Here is a 17,805-nt window from a genome sequence, read left to right as displayed (position 1 = left end):
TAAATCAAGGTGTCAAGCAGAGCTGTGCTCCCTCTAAACCTCTAGGAGAAAATTTATTGCCTCCTCCTCTTCTGTGTGTGGGAGATTTCCCTCTGCCTCTCTCTCTTAAAAGGACATTTACAATTGGATTTAGGACGCACCGGATAATCCAAGATTATCTCCTCCACGTCAAGATCATTAACTTAATCACATCTACAAAGATCCTTTTTCCTTATAAGGTAACATTCACAGATTCCAGAGATTAGGATCCAATATCTTTGGGTGGTGATTATTCAGCCTACTGCACCCACTCACAAAGCATTTGCTTCTTGTCCCCGCAGCGTTGGGCTCCACCAGGCTGGAGGTCTTAATTCTCAAAGGGAGGGAAGAAACAGTTTTCACTGACCTGGAATTTGAAACCTCTAACTGGTCATTTTGGATTTCTCAGGCCACTAAACCAGCAAGCACAGAAAAAAGTTACTGTGCTGCCTACCCAACTGGTCCTCATCACCAAAGGGAAATCGGGATACTGCTACCCAGTAAGAATGAGAACTACGTCGGGGCGCCGGGGTGGCTCAGTCGGCTGAGCATCCAACTTCAGCTCAGTTCATGATCTCGCGGTTGACGAGTTGGAGCCCCACATCGAGCTGTGTGCTGACAGCTCTGAGCCTGGAGCCTGCTTCAGATTCTGTGTCTCCCTCTCTCTGTCCCTCCCCCACTCATGGTGTGTCTCTGTCACAAAAATAAAATAAACATTAAAAAAAAAAAAGAATGAGAACTACGTCTAGAACCCAAAGGTCCTTCAGGGCCCCACTTGGTACTTTCACGGGCAATAGTAAAAGTTAGCAAAGAGCTATGGCACCCCCAGACTGCGCAGGACCACGGAAGATTCAGACCATTCAGGAGTGATGATTTTTGGGGTCACTCCACCATGTAAAGAACCCCAACTAGCTGATGTCCTGGCTAAGAGCAATTACATATAAGGGAACTGCAAATACATACACACTCACACACATATTGACCCAATTCACTCAATTAACAAATAAATATCTATCAACTCTGGCAGTGTGATCCCAAAGGAGGTTGCTCGCAGGTATGCATATCTTCTGTGCCTGGTGTGTGTACCGTATATTAAGTACTTAATTTTTGCCTCCCTCCTCCTTCTCCCCTATTATTTTATATAAGGACTGGAAGGATTGCTAACTTTACAGTTTACTGTTTAGTTGTAGGTGACTTAATTAGAGTAGTAATTAACATCATCCAAATACGGATTCAACAACTAACTCCTGGAGATGGAGAAACCTATTGGACAGAGGGACTTTGTGTCTTCCTATTTGGGGAGAGAGGGTTAGTGTCTTCATTTGCAAGGCAGTTTCACGTTATTAGATGGAAGCTACTGTTGTTATATGGAGGTTCAAGTATTTGTGGATTGATGTGTGTGGGTACCAAGTGCCCAAAAGGGTGGACTGTACCAGTTACGAAGCTATTGTCTTAGTGTTCCAAACACAGCCTTCTATACTCAGCTCTGTGCTCCTGGGGCTGGGACTCCACAAACTACGTTACCTTGTTAGCTGGCCTTGACAATAAGGGGTATTCGGGAAGGACTGGAAGGCAGGAGGAGTGGAGACTTTCTTCTTCCTTTGCTCACTAACCCTAACAGCAACAGCCTAATAGCAACAGTCGATGCCAGCCCTTAGCTGTTTTCTGCACTCCCAGACAAGCTTCACTGTTTCCCCTAAGAAACAGTGGGCAGACACTAGCCTCCAGTGTCTAGCACCAGCCAGACAACAGCCTCTCTTCAGATTTCTGAGCCCTAGCACTACAGGACTCCCCCAGTCAAGCCTGTGGGTTCTGCTAACCCCAACCTCTCCCCTCCATTCCTGCAGCCTTAGGAGAGGTAGCTGCTTCCTGCAGGGATTTCCTCTCAGTTATCTTAGTCTTCTTTTTGTTCGTTCAAGCATACCTGCATCAATGTAATCTGTTCCCTATTGAAAATTCTCTTTGAATTTTTTTTAATGTTTTATTTATTTCTGAGAGAGAGACGCCGCGAGCAGGGGAGGGTCAGAGAGAGAGGGAGACACAGAACGTGAAGCAGGCTCCAGGCTCTGAGCTAGCTGTCAGCACAGAGCCCGACGTGGGGCTCGAACCCACGAACTGCGAGATCATGACCTGAGCTGAAGTGGGACGCTCAACCGACTGAGCCACCCAAGTGCCCCTACACTAGGTTTTAACAAAGAGAATTTTGGGGGCGCCTGGGTGGCTCAGTCGGTTAAGCTACCCACTTCGGCTCAGGTCATGATCTCGCGGTTCGTGGGTTCGATCCCCGCGTCGGGCTCTGTGCTGACAGCTCAGAGCCTAGAGCCTGCCTCGGATTCTGTGTCTCCCTCTCTTTCTGTCCCTCCTCCACTCACGCTCTGGCTCTGTCTCTGTCTGTCTCAAAATAAATAAACATTAAAAAGGGGGAAAAAACCAGTGTAGTTTCTCTTTTCCTAATCGGACCCTGACTGACACAAACAATTAGGAAACTGGGACTCACTTTCCACTGGGGCCCTAAGCCAAGAGAAAGTAAATTTGTAAGTGCCAGGGGTCACCGTGAAAGGGCAGCCTGCCTGGGAGGGAGGATGAGACAGAAGACAGATCCCTGACATGTTAAAGCACCTACATCTAGCTGTGCCCAAAACCATTCTATCCTCTGGACAGTTTAGTTATCTGAGTTAGTAAGTTCCATTTTCTTTTTTTTTTTTTTTTCTTACACTATCATGGGTTCGATTCATGTTTAAAAGCAAAAGGGTGCTGACTAATCCAAATTTCTTCATCCCCACCCCCAGATGAGGTGCCCCCACCACAGCCACTGAACAGCCAAAAGCAACCACCTCCTACTGAAAACTTTAATGAAACCAATAAGTTAATAAGTTAACAAAGTGAGGTACTTGCATATCTGAGAACAGGGTTGGTGGGGGAACCTTGATCGTGGAAGGAGAGAGGGCTTCATCCCAGGTCTCCTTTGGTCAGAGGGTAATCCCGCTCTCCTGCCCCTCTCCACAGCTCTGTCTCTGAGGGGATGGGGGTGGCTGTCTGGGGGCAGTGTGGTGCAGGTGAGGTGAGCCAGGACAGGCTCCACCCGGGGCATGATGGTCACATGCAGAGGGTATGTTGGGGCGGAGGCTGGGCACCGTGGGGCTGGGCAAGAGCCAACCCCAGCCCAGGCGCTGGTGCATGCAGGTCCCCGGTCATGAGATGCAGGTGGCTGGGCCTGAGCCCCTTGGCCCCTGGCACCCCACAGAGGGTCACCATTGGTCCCCTACTTGTCCCCCTCCTGCTACCTGCATTGGCTTCACAAAAGAAGAGCGGGGGGGGGGGGAGGGAATACCAAAGAGGTGCTGCGGGCCTGGAGTGGATGGGGGAGGACTTATGCCAGTGGGGGGGTGCTGCCCACTGAAGTGGAGAAGTGGGGTGCGGACCGAGGGGAAACAGTGCATGTGAGGGCCAGGGGCACAGCTGGTGCCCGACCAATAGTTGCGAAATGCATTATTCTTCTCACAGGGAGTGAGGGAGACCAGGAAGGGGACAAGCCTAGGTGGAAGGGCCTGGTACCCACCCTGGGGAAGGATCTGGGGTCATTCTAGTGCAGTCCAGGCCCCAGGGCTCAGGGCTGGAGTTGTGCTGTACAGACGCCAAGGAGGGCCCTTGGGAGCAGAAGCAGCAGGTAGGGCTCCTGGACCAGTGAGTAGATCTTGAGAAAGGGGAGCTGGTAAAACTCTGGGGTGAGGCCTAGAGAGGCCCGGGGTCCCTCCCCTCCCCAGATGGGGGGCTCCCTCACCCTGCAAGGCCCATCCGCTGGCATGAGCCACAGGGGCCCAAGAAAGGCTGAATGGCTGTGTGCTCATGTCACCAAGGTATGTGGTTGTGTGGGTCACTGTGAGTGTGAGACTCTCTGCATGTCTGGGGAAACTTTGTGTGACCATGGGGCACTGTCCATGAGAGGTTTGGGGGCAAGTACAGAAACTTGTGCTGTCAAAGGTGGCCGGGGGGCGGGGGGGCGCCCAAGGAGGGAAGTGGACACCCAGTGGAAGGAAGGAGCCCCTGGGAGGGAGTAACTGCAAACTGGAAGAAAGGCCCAAGCACTGCCCTTGGGGAGGCAAGGGAGAAACAGGCCCCATGCGGGGTGAGGAGTGGGTGATAAGCCAAAGAACAGGGATGGGGATCACGGCCAAGCAGCCTGAGACCAGCTATTGCTGGAGGCCCATCTCCCAAGAGGGAGGGGCAGAGGGACCCCATGGGGGTCCCCAAAGTTGCATATTTAACATAGTTTGCATATATGGTGCCCAACTGCCTTGTGGCAGGGTCCTATGCTAGTCGGTACCTATGGGCACCTTGGGCCCACCCCCACGTGGGGCGGGGACTTGGCGGGAAGGTTTCCCTGCTCTGTCCGAAGGGCGGGCCAGAGACCTCACCTTGCATAGCTGGAAGCTGGGCCAGGGCCCAGGACCCCAGCGCCCCACTCTCACTCCCGGGCCGGTGCCCTTGCCAGGTGGGCCATGTCGGGCCTGGCTGGAACGGGCAGGGCACTGGGCGGGGCCCGAAGGCCGCGGGGCAGCTGCGGCTGCTGCCCTCCGTGCGGCCTGGCATCTCACGCTCCTGAGGTGGGGCGGGTCGCTGGCACCCCCACGGCGGGTATCTCGCCCACTCAGGCAGCTCAATACTGCGTGTGGCCTCTCTCCCCACAAGGGAGCAAGTTCAAGTAAGAGAGGAGTCCGGAGGCCTCAGAGGGCGGGTCCGAGCGCCAGGCCCAGGGGCTGGCCGTGTGCCGCCCCACCCCTGAGAAGCCCCTCAGTCCATGTTGGTGCTGACCGAGCGGGAGATGCTGAGCGTCTGTGCGGAGACGGAGATGTCCTCGTGGTCCACGGGGCTATGGTAGTCGGAGGTGATGTCGGGGTCGAAGAGCGGCACCTGCACGGTGCCCAGGCTGGCCGACGTGCCAGAGCGCAGGCAGCGCGAGTAGAAGCCCAACAGCAGGTCCAGCTTGTGCTCGATGGACTGCACCTGGGGGCGGGGCGCTGCTGGAGGCGGGGCTTGGGGCGGGGGCGGGGCTTGGGGAGGAGCGCGGGGCCTGGACGCGGGGCTCGGCCCGGGTCGGGAGATTCTGGGAGACGCGGCTCCTCCCGCTGGAGATTGCGACAGGAAAGGCGGAGCTTGGCAGGGGGGCGGGACGAAGGTGGGAAGCTGCGGGTTTATTCCCGGAGGGAAACTTAGTTGTGATTGGTTGGAATAGTCCGGGAGCTAGAGACAGACAACTGAGGCGGGGTTATATGGAAACAGGTGACGTTTAGACGGGTTTATCTGAGACCTTAGCAACTTGAAGGCGGGGTTTATCGGGGTCGTCAGGTAGGAGTGGGCGGGCTTCCTGGGAGGCGGTGCTTATCCGTGGGGCGGGGATCCGTGGGGCCCAGGACTTGGGGTCTCCCTGGAGGGTGCTGTAGACTGCGGCTAAGTGCACCCTCCCCTTGTGCTGGACCTCGCGGTCAACGACCGGCTCCGCCATACGAGCGAAAACTCCATCCCATACTCACCTGCTTCTCCACCTTGACCACGCGTCCCATCATACTGATCTCATCAACTGCCTCCGTGTCAGAGGGCCCCTTGTCTCCCTTTTCTCGGGCCTTCCGGTCCCCGGGCCCCCGGCCCACGATCTGGTCCACCCTGTGGAAGAAGGTAACCTGTCAAAGCGCCCAGTCACACGCCACCTCCCTCAAAATATCTAGATTGCCTGCTGAACGGGGAGACACAGCCTGCACTGGGAGAGTGGGCCCTTTTGCCCCTGACAAATGGAGACAGCTGGATGCAGGGCCCCGGGTCCCTGCTTTAAGGGTTTTCAGAGTAGCCGAGCAAAGACATCACACACAAGCGTGACAAGTAAAGCCACTGCCTGGTGGGAGAACAGGTAAAGGAGGCAGAGACACAAGCCAGGGTGTGGGTTATAAGGTGGACAGGGCTGGAGCTGGTCCCACCTGATTTTTCTGCTCTCCTTTACAGCATGATTCTTGAAAATGGCATCTCTGTCCGCTTCTCCAACTTCTCTCCTCCCTTTCTCTCTTAAACCTCCTCCAGTCACGCTTTCATTCCCACTATCTCACCAAAACTACTGCTTTCAAAATCCAAATGACCTCCATGTTGCTAAATTCCATGATCAAGTCTTAGGCCTCATTAAACTTGACCTTTTAGCAGCATTCAGACACACCTGATCACCCTTCCTCCTCCACTTCGTTTGGGGTCGAAAACACCACCTTCTCCCAGTTCTCCCTCCTCACCGACTTCTCCTCCTTTCCCTCCACAAAACATTGTAGGGCCCAAGGCTCACTCCTGGGACCTCTATTCTCTATTCACTCTCACTAAGCGATGTCTTCAGTTCCATATTTGCAATTCCTCTGTGCACTGGTGATACCAAATCTGTATCTCCAGCCCACAGCTCTCCTGGAAAGTCCACACTCCTCTAGCTGACAACAGCCAATACTCCACTTAGATGTCCGATGGGCGTCATAACCCAACACCCCCAGCTCTCCTGAGTGAAACCTGCTGTATGTATTGCCTTCTCCATGTCAAGAAACAGCAGCTTTTTCCTTCTGCTCAAGCCAAAAACCTTGGCTTCAGCCTTGACTCTTTCATTCTCTTATACCCCATCAGAAAACCCTGTCAACTCTACCTTCAAAATATATCTGGAATCTGCATATTTCTCCCCACTTCCACTGCTGCCACCCTGGTCCAAGTCCCCATCATCATTTGCCTGGACATCTGAAGAAGCCTCTTTACTGGTCGCCCTGCTTCCACCCTAGCTCCCCTGGAGGTCATTCTCAGCACAGCACTTAGGGTGCTCCTTTTAAAATATAACTCAGATCTTGTCAGTCCTTTGCTCAAAGCTCTCCAAGGCTTGCATCCCCCACCCTGGATGAAGGCCAGGGTGTTTGCGGTGGCCTACAGGGCTTTCAACTACAGGGTGTTTGAAGGGAGCCTGGGTGGCTCAGTCGGTTGAGCGTCCGACTTTGGCTCAGGTCATGATCTCCCAGTTCATGGATTCGAGTCCTGCATCAGGCTCTGTGCTGACAGCTTGGAGCCTGGAGCCTGCTTTGGATTCTGTGTCTCCCTTTCTCTCTGCCCCTCCCCTGTTCATGTTCTGTCTGTCTCTCTCTCTCTCAAAAATAAAAATTTTAAAAAATTAAACTACAGTGTGCTTGCAGTGCCCTACAGAAGTGCCATTGGCCTTCTAATCTTGCCTACTTCTCTCGGGCCAGAACAGACACGCTGGGCTCCTTCCTGTTCCTAAAACAATACCCCAGACACCTGCCCAAGCCTTTGCTCTTGCTGTTCTCTCTGAAAACTCTTTATTTTTTTAAAAATTTTTTAAATGTTTTATTTATTTCTAGGAGAGAAAGAGAGAGACAGCGTGAGCAGGGGAGGGCCAGAGAGAGAGGGAGTCACAGACTGAAACAGGCTCCAGGCTCCAAACTGGCAGTCAGCACAGAGCCTGATGCGGGGCTCGAACCCACGAACCGCGAGATCATGACCTAAGCGAAAGTCGGACGCTTAACCAACTAAGCCACCCAGGCGCCCCTGAAAACTCTTTATTTAAACAGCCACAGGGCTGGTTGCCCCACCTTGATTCTTTTTTTTTCAAATGTTAGCTTCTTACAATCCCCAACACCCTAACCCTTATTTTTCTCCTTAGCCTTTATCATCATCTTATATTGCCTAGCTTCACTTATTTATCATCTGTTCTCCTTCCACGAGAATGAAAGCTCCATGTAGGCTGGGAATTTTGCTTTCCACCAGAGCCCCACTATCTGGCAAGTAACAAAAACCTGACGATCATTTAACAGAACAAATGAATGAATGGGGAGTGAGAATGCAGCCCACAACAGGAGAAGGGAAAGGTGTAAGTGATTAGGGTCTTGGCGCAAGAATTCTTCCTATATGCTAGGTGGAGAGAGGAGGTGCCAGAGGGTTCCAGAAGCAAGAGGTGGGTAACATTGAGGACAATCTGACAATCTGCCTCTCCCCTGGAAGATGGGAGATCCCTGATTACTTTAATCCTATTATTTGAGGACCAGGAAACAGTCATCTAAAGACGCCCCCTGAGGAGTGCAGGTCAGGAGGATTCACACAGAGGATCTGCCCCTGGGCCCTTCTTCATGCTCAAAACAGGTGTGGGGGTTCCCGCCTCAGTGGCGAGCTGCAAGCTGGAGGCCTTGCCCAAGGCCCCAAACTCCAGCTCCCTTTGCGGTCCCTAGGGGGCGCCCTGGGCTCTGTTCGGGCGTGAGCGGAGGGGCTCCCGCGAGCAGTCCTCGCGTGGGTGCTGGGGCCACGGCCTCACAGCCGGCACACCCACCGAGCCTGCAGGCTCTTGATCCGGCCCAGCATGTCCAGGTGCCCAGCCGAGTACTGCTCGATGACGTCCTTCACGTCGTAAGGTCGCAGTGTCTCCTTGAATTTCCTTTTGGCCACCAGGAATTTCAGGATCCTGTCGGAAGAGGCGGTCTCAGCAGGAAGGGATGGGCCCCCTTTCCATCCCTTTGATAACCATTTGCCTGATAACCATGAGGACACCTTCTGCTTGGGTCACTGCAAACAGCTTCTCCCAGCCTCCTTCCCAACCCACCGCGTTCCACCCCCAGCCCGCATAGGTCTGGTAGTTGTTTTTTGTTTGTTTGTTTGTTTGTTTGTTTGATTGATTTATTGACTGATTGATTTTAATGCGCCTGTATCTGCCCCGGGGGTCAGGAACTGGGCCTGGCTTCTCTCTGCTAGCTTGGACACGGGGTAGGCATCTGTGAACACTGGAGATCAAGATGGCTTGGGGGAAGACATTTTTGCATTCACTCCACAAATGCTTGTTAGTGCCACTGTGCTGGACCCCGAGCACCCAAAGGGGCATCAGATCCAATCCAGGTCTCAGGAGCCCTGGTCTGGGGTGGGAGACAGGACACACAGTTATGGGGAGACCAGGGCTGCGTCAAGGAATGGAGAGACCTCTCATCATCTGGCACGATGAGAAGGGGGATCTCAGCTGGGGACATCAGAGGACAAGTTTTGGGAGTGATACTCTCCACCCCCAAGGCACGAGAGGGATGAAGGGAGGCTCTTTGGACACAGACAGACACGGAGGCCTGTGGGTGAGATTCCATTCAAAGTAGCCGGAACAGAATGTGAAGATAAGGGGTCAATTCCCACCCCCACCCCACCCCCCAGGAGGTGGGGTGGCATATAGGACAGGGAAAGAGATTGGCCTTGCCAGGGAGACTGGTGGGCAGGGGGAGGAGGGGCTCTAAGAGCCCTGACTCCCTGGCAGAGATCAGGCGATGAGCAGTTGGGGTGGTGAGGAAGGGGCCCTGTGGTTTCCTCTGTGTTAGCATCACGGTTCTGCCAGCCTATGTGGAGAACGCCTTGGAAGGGCAGAGTCTTGGGCAAGAGGACCAGACCCAGGGCCGGGCTTCAGCAGGGAGCTGCCAGCTTTGGAGCAATTCAGGACACAAAGGGACTTCAAGGCGTCTGAGTCCAGAATGACGCCCATGGCTTAGGCAACAGGGTGGATGGTGGTGTCCCTGCCTGAAATGGGGACACGGGAGGAGGAGCAGGTGTGGGGCATGCTGGCCGTGAGGGCTCTGGGGGGTGGCCAAGGAGAGCTGAGCTGGGTCACATGTCAGCCTGGGTGATGTGTTCCAGAAGCCGGTCACTTGGAGGGGAGAGGCAGCATGTACACAGAGGATGTGGGGAGAGGGCTCAGACTCTCTGGGGAGGAGAGGGGGACCCAGCTGAGTCTGGTTTTACCAAGGAACACAAAGGAGGCTGTGGGTAGGTGCATCCACCAGAGAGGAGAGGAGGTGAGTCTGGAAGGCCTGGGAATGAAGGGGGCTCCCTGGAGCTAGAGCCGCAGGCAGGAGACCGAGTCTAGGCCAGGACTCCACGCCAAGAAGCTTGGGGGCTAGATGCATGGCTGGGCCATGGCTAAAGGGCTCAGGGTACCCTGGCCCACTCTTGACAAGGCAGAGCCAATATAGCCAGCAGGGCAGGGGCTTTCAAACTTGCTTAACCAAGAACCACTATAATTGATACATTTTACATCAGAAACCAGCACACACGGGCGTGGGCGCACGCAACTGAAATGTAGGTTTCATAAACATTATTTATCCTTCCTACCGGGGATGCCCTCCGCTATTTTCTATTCTTTTTTTCTTTAAATGCTGAGCGTGACCCACTAAATCGATTTCACTAAGTTGCCTTCAAAGTGTTGTGACCCGTGGTTCGAAAAGCTTGAAAAGTGCCGCTCTAGAGGAAGTCCTCTGGGGGAGACAGTCAAGCTGAGGTCAACACACCCAAGGAGGGACAGAAACCTCGAGACACAGATGCAAAAGGGAGATGAAGCCGAGAAGCAGAGACGGAGGGAAAGAGCACACAGGACAGACGCAGGGCGAGTGGGTAGCTGGTACACAGCTGGGGGCCGAGAGGGGCGGGGGGACAGTGGGGGGATGGGAGAGACACAGAGAGGACACCTCAGGGGTAGGAGAGGGACCGCGGTGGTCAGCCGAGCCTACCGCCCTACTGAGCCCTCCCTCCAGACATGAAGAGCATGACCAAACCCTGCTGGGAGCCATATGCCACCTCCCACCCCACCCACGCTCCAGGGTCCCCGCCAGCCAGCACCGCCAAGGGTGCCAGGCGGGCAGCAGCTGGTGTGCCCGGGAGCTAGGCCGGGCCTGGCCATGAGGGCAGGCCCCAGACGGGGAGCGGCAATGGGTGGCAGACGGAAGGGGGGGCCGCCTCAGGCCCCAGTCTCACCTGACGGAACGGATGACCGTCTTCACGGCAGGCATGACGTCGTCTACTGTCAGCTCACCCTGGTAGCTCTTCTCCTCTGCCACTTCCTCCGAGGGGCCCTCTGCAAAGTCGGGGGGGGGGTGAATGGCGGCAGCAGAAGGGGGCCACTCTCAATCCCTACCACCACTTGCCGAACCACCCTTAGAGATAGCAATAAGGAGAGGCTCAGAAAGAGTCCAGAACCTTCCTCGGGGCACAAGGCAGACCAGCTCCGGGCTCCCTAGCTGCCTGGCCCGGGGTGGGAAACCCTGGTTTGCTGCATGTCCACCTGCCCTATGACCAGTCAGGGTAAGGGCCTGCTGGGTGGCCAGGTGAGTGGAAGCTGGTTTAGGGCACATCCGGTTTGGCCAGAGGCGAGCTGCACACAGCCCCGGAGGAAGGCCATGGTCCCACCAGGACAGCGAGCCCCAGAGACAAAGGGCTTGAGGCCTCTGCACATAATCCTTCAGCCAAGAGGGCAGGAAGCTTAAGGGGCTGGCTCCTGTGCCCAGCTCCGCTACCCAGAAAGGCCTTGGAAAGCAAGTCATTCTCTCCCCGGGAGAGAAAAATGCTTCTCCCAGGCTGCTGCACTGCATGGAGAGGGGTTACTATCCTTGTTCCTTGGGGGGGCAGGACTGGGCGAAGGCCAGGCAGCTTCTTGGGCAGGGAAGAGGAGGCCCCGGGAACCAGCCATGCCCAGACTCCCATAGGTCAGCACCTCCCAAGACCGGTTTGTGGGATTCTGTAACTTTCCAGTAAGTGGCAAAGTCAGGATTCAAACTCAGGCAGCCTGGCTCCGAAGCCTGTACTTGTCACCACTACCAAGTGCCACCCTCTGAATTCTCATTTGATTCCGGAGGCCAGCAAAGCAGGTGTTATGACAACCCATTTCATAGACCAGAAGACCAGAGCCCAAAGACAATCCATCAGTTATAGAGCTGGGATCAGAACCGTCTTTCCACCCCCCAGCCCAGATTGGGTCCCCACCCTGCCCCACCCCCCACGCAGGTAGGTCCTGGGCCCCAGACCCTCAGGGACTCACCCTCAGCAGAGGTGCGGGGTTTGAGTCTCAAGGAGGCCCGGAAGCGGGTGCGGTCATTGAAGCTCCAGCTCTTCTGTACCTTGGTGGGGCTGGTGGCCTCACCCACCTGCTCACTGCTCGGGGAGGTGGGCATTGGTGGAGGCGCCAGGTGCTGCTTGGAGGGGCCCGTCCGCCGCTGGGAGCTGCCCATGCGGATGCGGTCCTTGATGCCCATCCGGCTGCTGGCGGGGGGGGGGGGAGCTAAATTAGCCGGAGCTGGGGGTGGGTGTGCGTGGGGACACAGCTGACTTAGGACTTGGGCGTGGCTACTGGGTTTTGAGTCTCCACCAAATGGAGACTTCCGGATGGAACAAGGATGTGGCGAGGGGGACCCTGACTCCTACAAGAGGCTGTTGCAGGGTCAGTTGGAGCCGATCCCCTCCCTACCCCCCACCTCCCACCCCTCATTGCACGGACAGATAAGGGGTGCACAGGAGACAGATGTCATAGCGGAAGGAGTGAGAGAGACCCAAGAAGGGAGTCAGAGACAGACAGGAGGAGGAGAGAGCTGGGTCTGGCTCAGGTGAGTGGGTGGAGGTGGAGATGGCCACCCCTTTGGGCACAGGCAGGCTGCTGAGGGATGGAGAGGCTCACCTGGCCATGCACAGAGAGAAAGGCCTCCGGGCCCTCACTATACACAAAGGCAGGTTGTGTGGAGTTTAGGGTGTGTGTGTGTGTGTGTGTGTGTGTGTGTGTGTGCATGCGCACATGTGACAGCGTGGGTACCCAGGTACCAATGTGTGTACGTGTCTACATTTTCTTCCTTTCCTGCTGGAGCTCTCTGATCCCACGCGGGTTGGGTCAGGGCTTTAGGCTGTGCTTTGCAGGCAGTGCAAAGGTCTGCCTCACACAGATTTCAGAGCAAATAGTGCCCCTGGGGGTGCAGCGTGCCAGCTACAGAGGGTCCGGCTACCAGGCCCTCATACACGCATGGGCACTTGGCACATGGGCACATGTCTCTGGTGCCCAGCCTCCCAGTGAAGGTCTCTAACCTGTTCTGTGGTCTCCCCTGCCTGGGCTCTGCCCACCTGGACTGATGTCCTCTCTCCCATATACGCAACCCCCCTGCCTAATGAGCCTCCGTTTCAACAACACCTATACGTGTCTATGCGTGTGCTCAGACCCCCCTTCCCCCACCCCAGCTCCCCACCACACCCCCCAAACCTTGGAGGAAGACAGATGCGGGGAGGCCTGAGGCTGTCCAGGACAGGCCCTCATTAGCCCGTACCTGGTACAGTAACTCTGTGTCCAAGAGTTTCAAGGACCATGTTACCACTGTCTGAATAGGACGTATGCAAATGTCCCCCATCCCATGCCCTGGGGGTGTCAGCACTGCCTTCCTGCTGTGGGGACCTTCCCAGGCTGGGGGCCCTTCCACCCCAAATGTCTGGGGCCCTGGCTCAGGAGAGCACCAGCCAGTCTTGGAGGAGGCCTAAGGTGGGGCAAGGGTTGGGGGAGGAAACTGTGTCGCCTACCGTCAGGGACTTTCGGGTCAAGAGTTAAGCAGAGGATGGATTCTGGTTTCAGGACTGGGTGGGAGCTAGGGGCCTCCATGCCCGGGGCATGGGGTGCAGGGTACAGAGCCAAGGTGCTGAGGTGAGGAAAACCTCGAAACCAGGGGCACCTTCGGGAAGGCAGCCAGGATGTAGGGCCATCCTTAGGCGTCGGCGCCTCTGCCCAGAAGGGAGAGGTCGTAGGTCATGGATCGGGGCCCTGAGGATATCGGAAGGGAAGGACGAGGCAGCCCCCACAATCCAGCATGCTTTTTGCTGGCCCAGGATCCCCTCAACATATCCCAAAGATTCCAACCAAAGTTTGAGGTGGGCTCTCCCAAACTTTCATCTGCAGAGCCATTCCTTCGGGCTCTCCTCATGCTGGCAAGCACCCCCCACCCGCCCAGCCCGTGCAACCCCTCCCTTTGTCCTCCACTCTTCCAAGAGGGAGAGTGAGAGGGGGGTGGAGAAGTCCCTGACACTTAGCCAAGGGCTTGGAACTCCGAATCTCTGCACCTGGTACATCACTCCAGTGACATTCTGGGAGAAGGGGGTGACCTCCCTGTCATGAGAAGTATGCAAGCAAGACTGAGCTTGCTCTCAGCAGGGCTTAGGGAGGAAGGGGTCTGAAGGCTTGCACTAGAGGCCTTGAAAGGTCCCTTTCCAGCTCTGATTCTGTGATGGTTGAAGGAGCTTCCAGCCTGGTTTGTGGGGTTCTGTAACTTGCCAGCCAGAGGCCCCAGGCTCCTCTGCAACATAAGAAGGCCCTGTTTTCCCAGGGGTGGCCCTAGACTCCGGCTCCTGGGGCAGGGCCCAGGAAATGGCTCACATCAGCCTCTCTGGAGCCTAAATGCTCAAAGTGGAAAGAAACCTGGCCCACGGTGGACATCAGGAAGAGCTCCTTCCCTTCCCAGGCTCCTGAGAACACTCGAGACCCTGTCGGAATGCCTTGGCCCTCCCAGCTCTCTCGGCCACGCTGTATGCCGGGCTCCACGTTTACCGTCCTAAGTTTACAGACTGCCAAGGAGGCAAAACCACCTGCTCCAAGTCACAGAGCCCCTGTGGATGCAGCCAGGACCAGACCCCAGGCCCTTCTGACTTCAGAGACTGTGCGATTAGGAGAGCATCTAGGGCAGTGGCTCTCTGAGGGCAGCGTCGCTCTCGAGGGGACGTTTGGCACAGTCTGGAGACATCTTTGGTTGCCCTACTGGAGGGTGCTCCCGGCATCTAGTGGGTCGAGGCCAGCGAGGCTGCTAAACCACGCTACCTAATGCAGGTGACAGCCCCCACCCCCGACCAGTGAAAAATTATCTGAACCAAACTTGCATGGTGTCGAGGTTGGTGCCTGGGACACAGGTGGGGTAGGTAGGCTCGACGGGGGCTATCCTGTGGGGCAGGGCAAGCTCTGGGCACAAGCTGCCCTCTGACTGCCTGGCTGGACCCACTCCTGTGCTCGCTTCCACAAGGAGTGACTCTAAGGATTCTGACACCAAAGGCCAAGCTTATGGGGGGAAGAGGCGGCCCCTCTCCTCGGGACTGTGGAGGCAGCCTCAATGCTGGCCCCTCTGCCCTGGCCCTGCCCTTCCTGCCCATCATGCCCACATAACTGAAGTCACCGTGCAAAGGGGGAGATCTAACCTGGAGACTTTTTGGCTTAACCCACCAGTGGTATCCCCATTTCCTTCAGCCCTGGTTTCCAAGCTATTTTTTAAATAAGTTCTTAACTGCGCAACATACCACATCGAACAAGGCAACCATTTATATAGCACTTCCTAGGAGCCAGGCACGGTTTGAGCGGAAGCAGATGCTATTACTGTCTGCATTTCACTTCGGGAGAAACTGACGCACCCAGGGCTTATGGTCACGGGCCCCTAGCTAGTGCGTGGCGGCCGGGTTCAGATCCAGAACGCTAGTTCCTAAGAAGCACTGCTTCTTGGATTAGAAGCCAGGAGCTCTGTCACCTGTCTACTCCCGGGCCCCTTGACCCACAAGGCTCCAGACGCACTTTTGGGAAACTGGAGACTCAGTGAGCCCAGGCTGCCAGGCAGGGCCTACACGATGGTGCTCATGCAGGGCTCTGGGGTTCTTGGTGATCCAGCTCTGCCCCCAACCTCACTCCTGACCTCCGACTCTCAAAGGTGGCCATGCTGGGCTGCCTGCTCCCTTCCCATGGCTGTGCTCTCTCTCCCCTCCTTAGGTGCACGCTGCTTCCTTGACCTGGGATGCCCTCCCTCACGTCCACTCCTTTTTGCACCTCCTCTGGGAGCGAAGTGCCTGACGTTGGCTCCCAAGCCCCTCTGCTTCCTCCCTTTGTTTCATTCATCACACTGAACAGCAGTTGCTCTTTGCAACGCTCCAGGCACCATTTTAACCATCACTGGGTCCCCTAGTGCAGGGCCCGGCACAGGGTGGGTGCTAAGGGAGGTAGTGGTGATGCAGCTATAAGAGTTGGGCTCTAAAGTTAGCAGAAGAGGTGCCCATACCAGCTCCTTCAGGCATCTTCTAGGTCCCTTCGTGGGCAGTGGGAAGCCAGGAAGCTAAACCCAAAGCCCAGCTAAAGTCAGAGTGGGAAGGACCCTCAGAGAGCCTCTAGTTCAATCTGCCCATTCCACAGATGGGAAACTGAGGTCCAGAGGAGGGAAGCAATTTGACCGAGATCACACGGGGGTCAGCGGCAGAGCCAGAACTCATCCCAAGGCTCCTACAGATGTCCTTCCTGCAGAGTCCCTCCAGAGTCTGCCCCCCAGACCTGGCAGAGGCACCCCCAGGAAGGCAAGAGGCTCTCAGGGCCCCAAGGCAGACGGCAGGCGGCAGGCACATGCACCTTGCCCTTGGCCTATCCTGTCCCCCTCTCCAGCCCCCGAACTGGGTGGGGCAAGGAGGAGTGGGGACAGGAGGAGCAGGCGAGGGGGTACCTCGGTCTCCAGCTGGCGTGGATCCGAAAGAAACTCCGTTTATTACTAAACATCTGGCTGGAAGTTGAGAACAAGACACAAACAGGTTAGTGGGGAGGGGGCACGTGGGCAGAGCATGGGGGGCTGCCAGGATGGGGCTGGCTTCCTGTGGCTGCTGGGAGAGAAGAACCCCCACCCAAATCATCCTCCAGACCGCAGCCCCAGGATGCAGACAGAGATTCTCAAGCTCTGCGTAAGGATCTCCTGGGGAGCCTGTTAAATATGCAGAATTCTGTGCCTCTTCTCCAGCGAGTCTCTCTCGTTCTGTGGGTTCGGGAAGACGGCCCGGGTATCTGCATTTTGAACAAACCCCCCACAGGTGCTGATTTAAGAAGTCAGTGGACCATGCCTTGGGAAACACCATCTTAGCGCCTCATCAAGAAACCTCAAAGAGAGGAGGTGCTGACCCTGGCAGTGCCATCCCCCAGGAAGTCCAGCTCCTGTACCCCAGGACCGTGCTCAGCCTGGGTCCATCCACAAGCACCACTAAGGGTATGGCCAACCAGGAGGTGTGTATATGTGTATGTGCGTGTGGAGAGGGGGGTCCTGTCTGGAGCACCCACCCCATACGCCCAGACAGCCAACAGAGAGGGTGTGCCCATTTGGCCTGAGCCTAGAAGTCACAGCTCAAACCCCTGGGGTCCCTGGGAAGAAGGGACACTCCACCACCATCACCATGAGCCCCGGCCGCACAGACACTCCAGGGTAGACAGACACAAGGCTGGGAGTTAGTGATGGGCACGCCCCTAGCAGTCATCTGGTCCGAGGCTTTGGGGGCCCCAGAGCCTGGAAGCAGCGGTGGGAGGGAGAGATGCTGTGCTCCAGGTTAGTCCAGAGCAAACCGCACCCTCCAGAGAGCACTGGCTCAGGCCCTGGGCAGGGCTGCTCAAAGACCACCACTTTTGAGTCTTACGCATAAGCTGTGGTTGGATGGGGTGGGGGAGAACAGTGAAGGGCCGTCAGGCAGAGACAAGAGACTCTGACTAGGGCCGCACCATGCACTCTCTTCCACGGAGCTCCCAGCCTGGTCTGGCCAGTCATGCTTCCCCTCCCTCTAGCCCCTGACCTGGAGGACACCCCCTGCTTCCTGTTCACCCCTGGCCAGAAACGCTCCCACTGAGAACAGGGAAGAAATGCTGTTCCCAGCATCCTTTGCACGAGCACCCCCTCCTCCCTGTTCCTCAGGCTTTTTAAGTCCAGAAACCCAGAGCCCCTGATCATCCTAAACATTGCTGCTGTTCTGCCTAGGACCCAGAGGCCCAGAGTCACTCAATGACTTTCTCAAGGACACACAGCGTCAGGTGTCAGGTAGCAGGGATGAACTCTCATCATGCCACCTTCTCCTGATCGCTGAGCGGCTGGCTTCTTGTCCCCTCCCTTGTTCTGAGCCCAGGGCTCAGAATCACAACTGCGCCCCAACGCCCAGATGTCTGCCTGGCTGACCTGGGATGAC

The 17,805-nt window shown here is 56.2% G+C and overlaps 1 protein-coding gene across 1 annotated transcript in view; it reads right to left on the bottom strand.

The window, feature by feature from the left end:
• Positions 1 to 2,864: 2,864 nt before the first annotated feature.
• The window catches only part of KCNQ4 (potassium voltage-gated channel subfamily Q member 4), a 54,324-nt gene continuing 39,383 nt past the window's right edge, over positions 2,865 to 17,805 (bottom strand). The window contains exons 10-14 of the mRNA XM_039255918.1: positions 11,867 to 12,087; positions 10,807 to 10,906; positions 8,360 to 8,491; positions 5,550 to 5,679; positions 2,865 to 5,022 (exon numbers count right to left, since the gene is read on the bottom strand). Of these exons, the coding sequence (XP_039111849.1) occupies positions 4,810 to 5,022; positions 5,550 to 5,679; positions 8,360 to 8,491; positions 10,807 to 10,906; positions 11,867 to 12,087 (796 nt within the window). The 3' untranslated portion in view covers positions 2,865 to 4,809. The remainder of the gene's footprint in view (positions 5,023 to 5,549; positions 5,680 to 8,359; positions 8,492 to 10,806; positions 10,907 to 11,866; positions 12,088 to 17,805) is intronic.

This window comes from Hyaena hyaena, unplaced genomic scaffold, assembly GCF_003009895.1.
Source record: "Hyaena hyaena isolate Hyena2069 unplaced genomic scaffold, ASM300989v1 scaffold_551, whole genome shotgun sequence".
Taxonomy (NCBI): Eukaryota; Metazoa; Chordata; class Mammalia; order Carnivora; family Hyaenidae; genus Hyaena; species Hyaena hyaena.
This window is presented reverse-complemented; position numbering and strand designations above follow the sequence as displayed.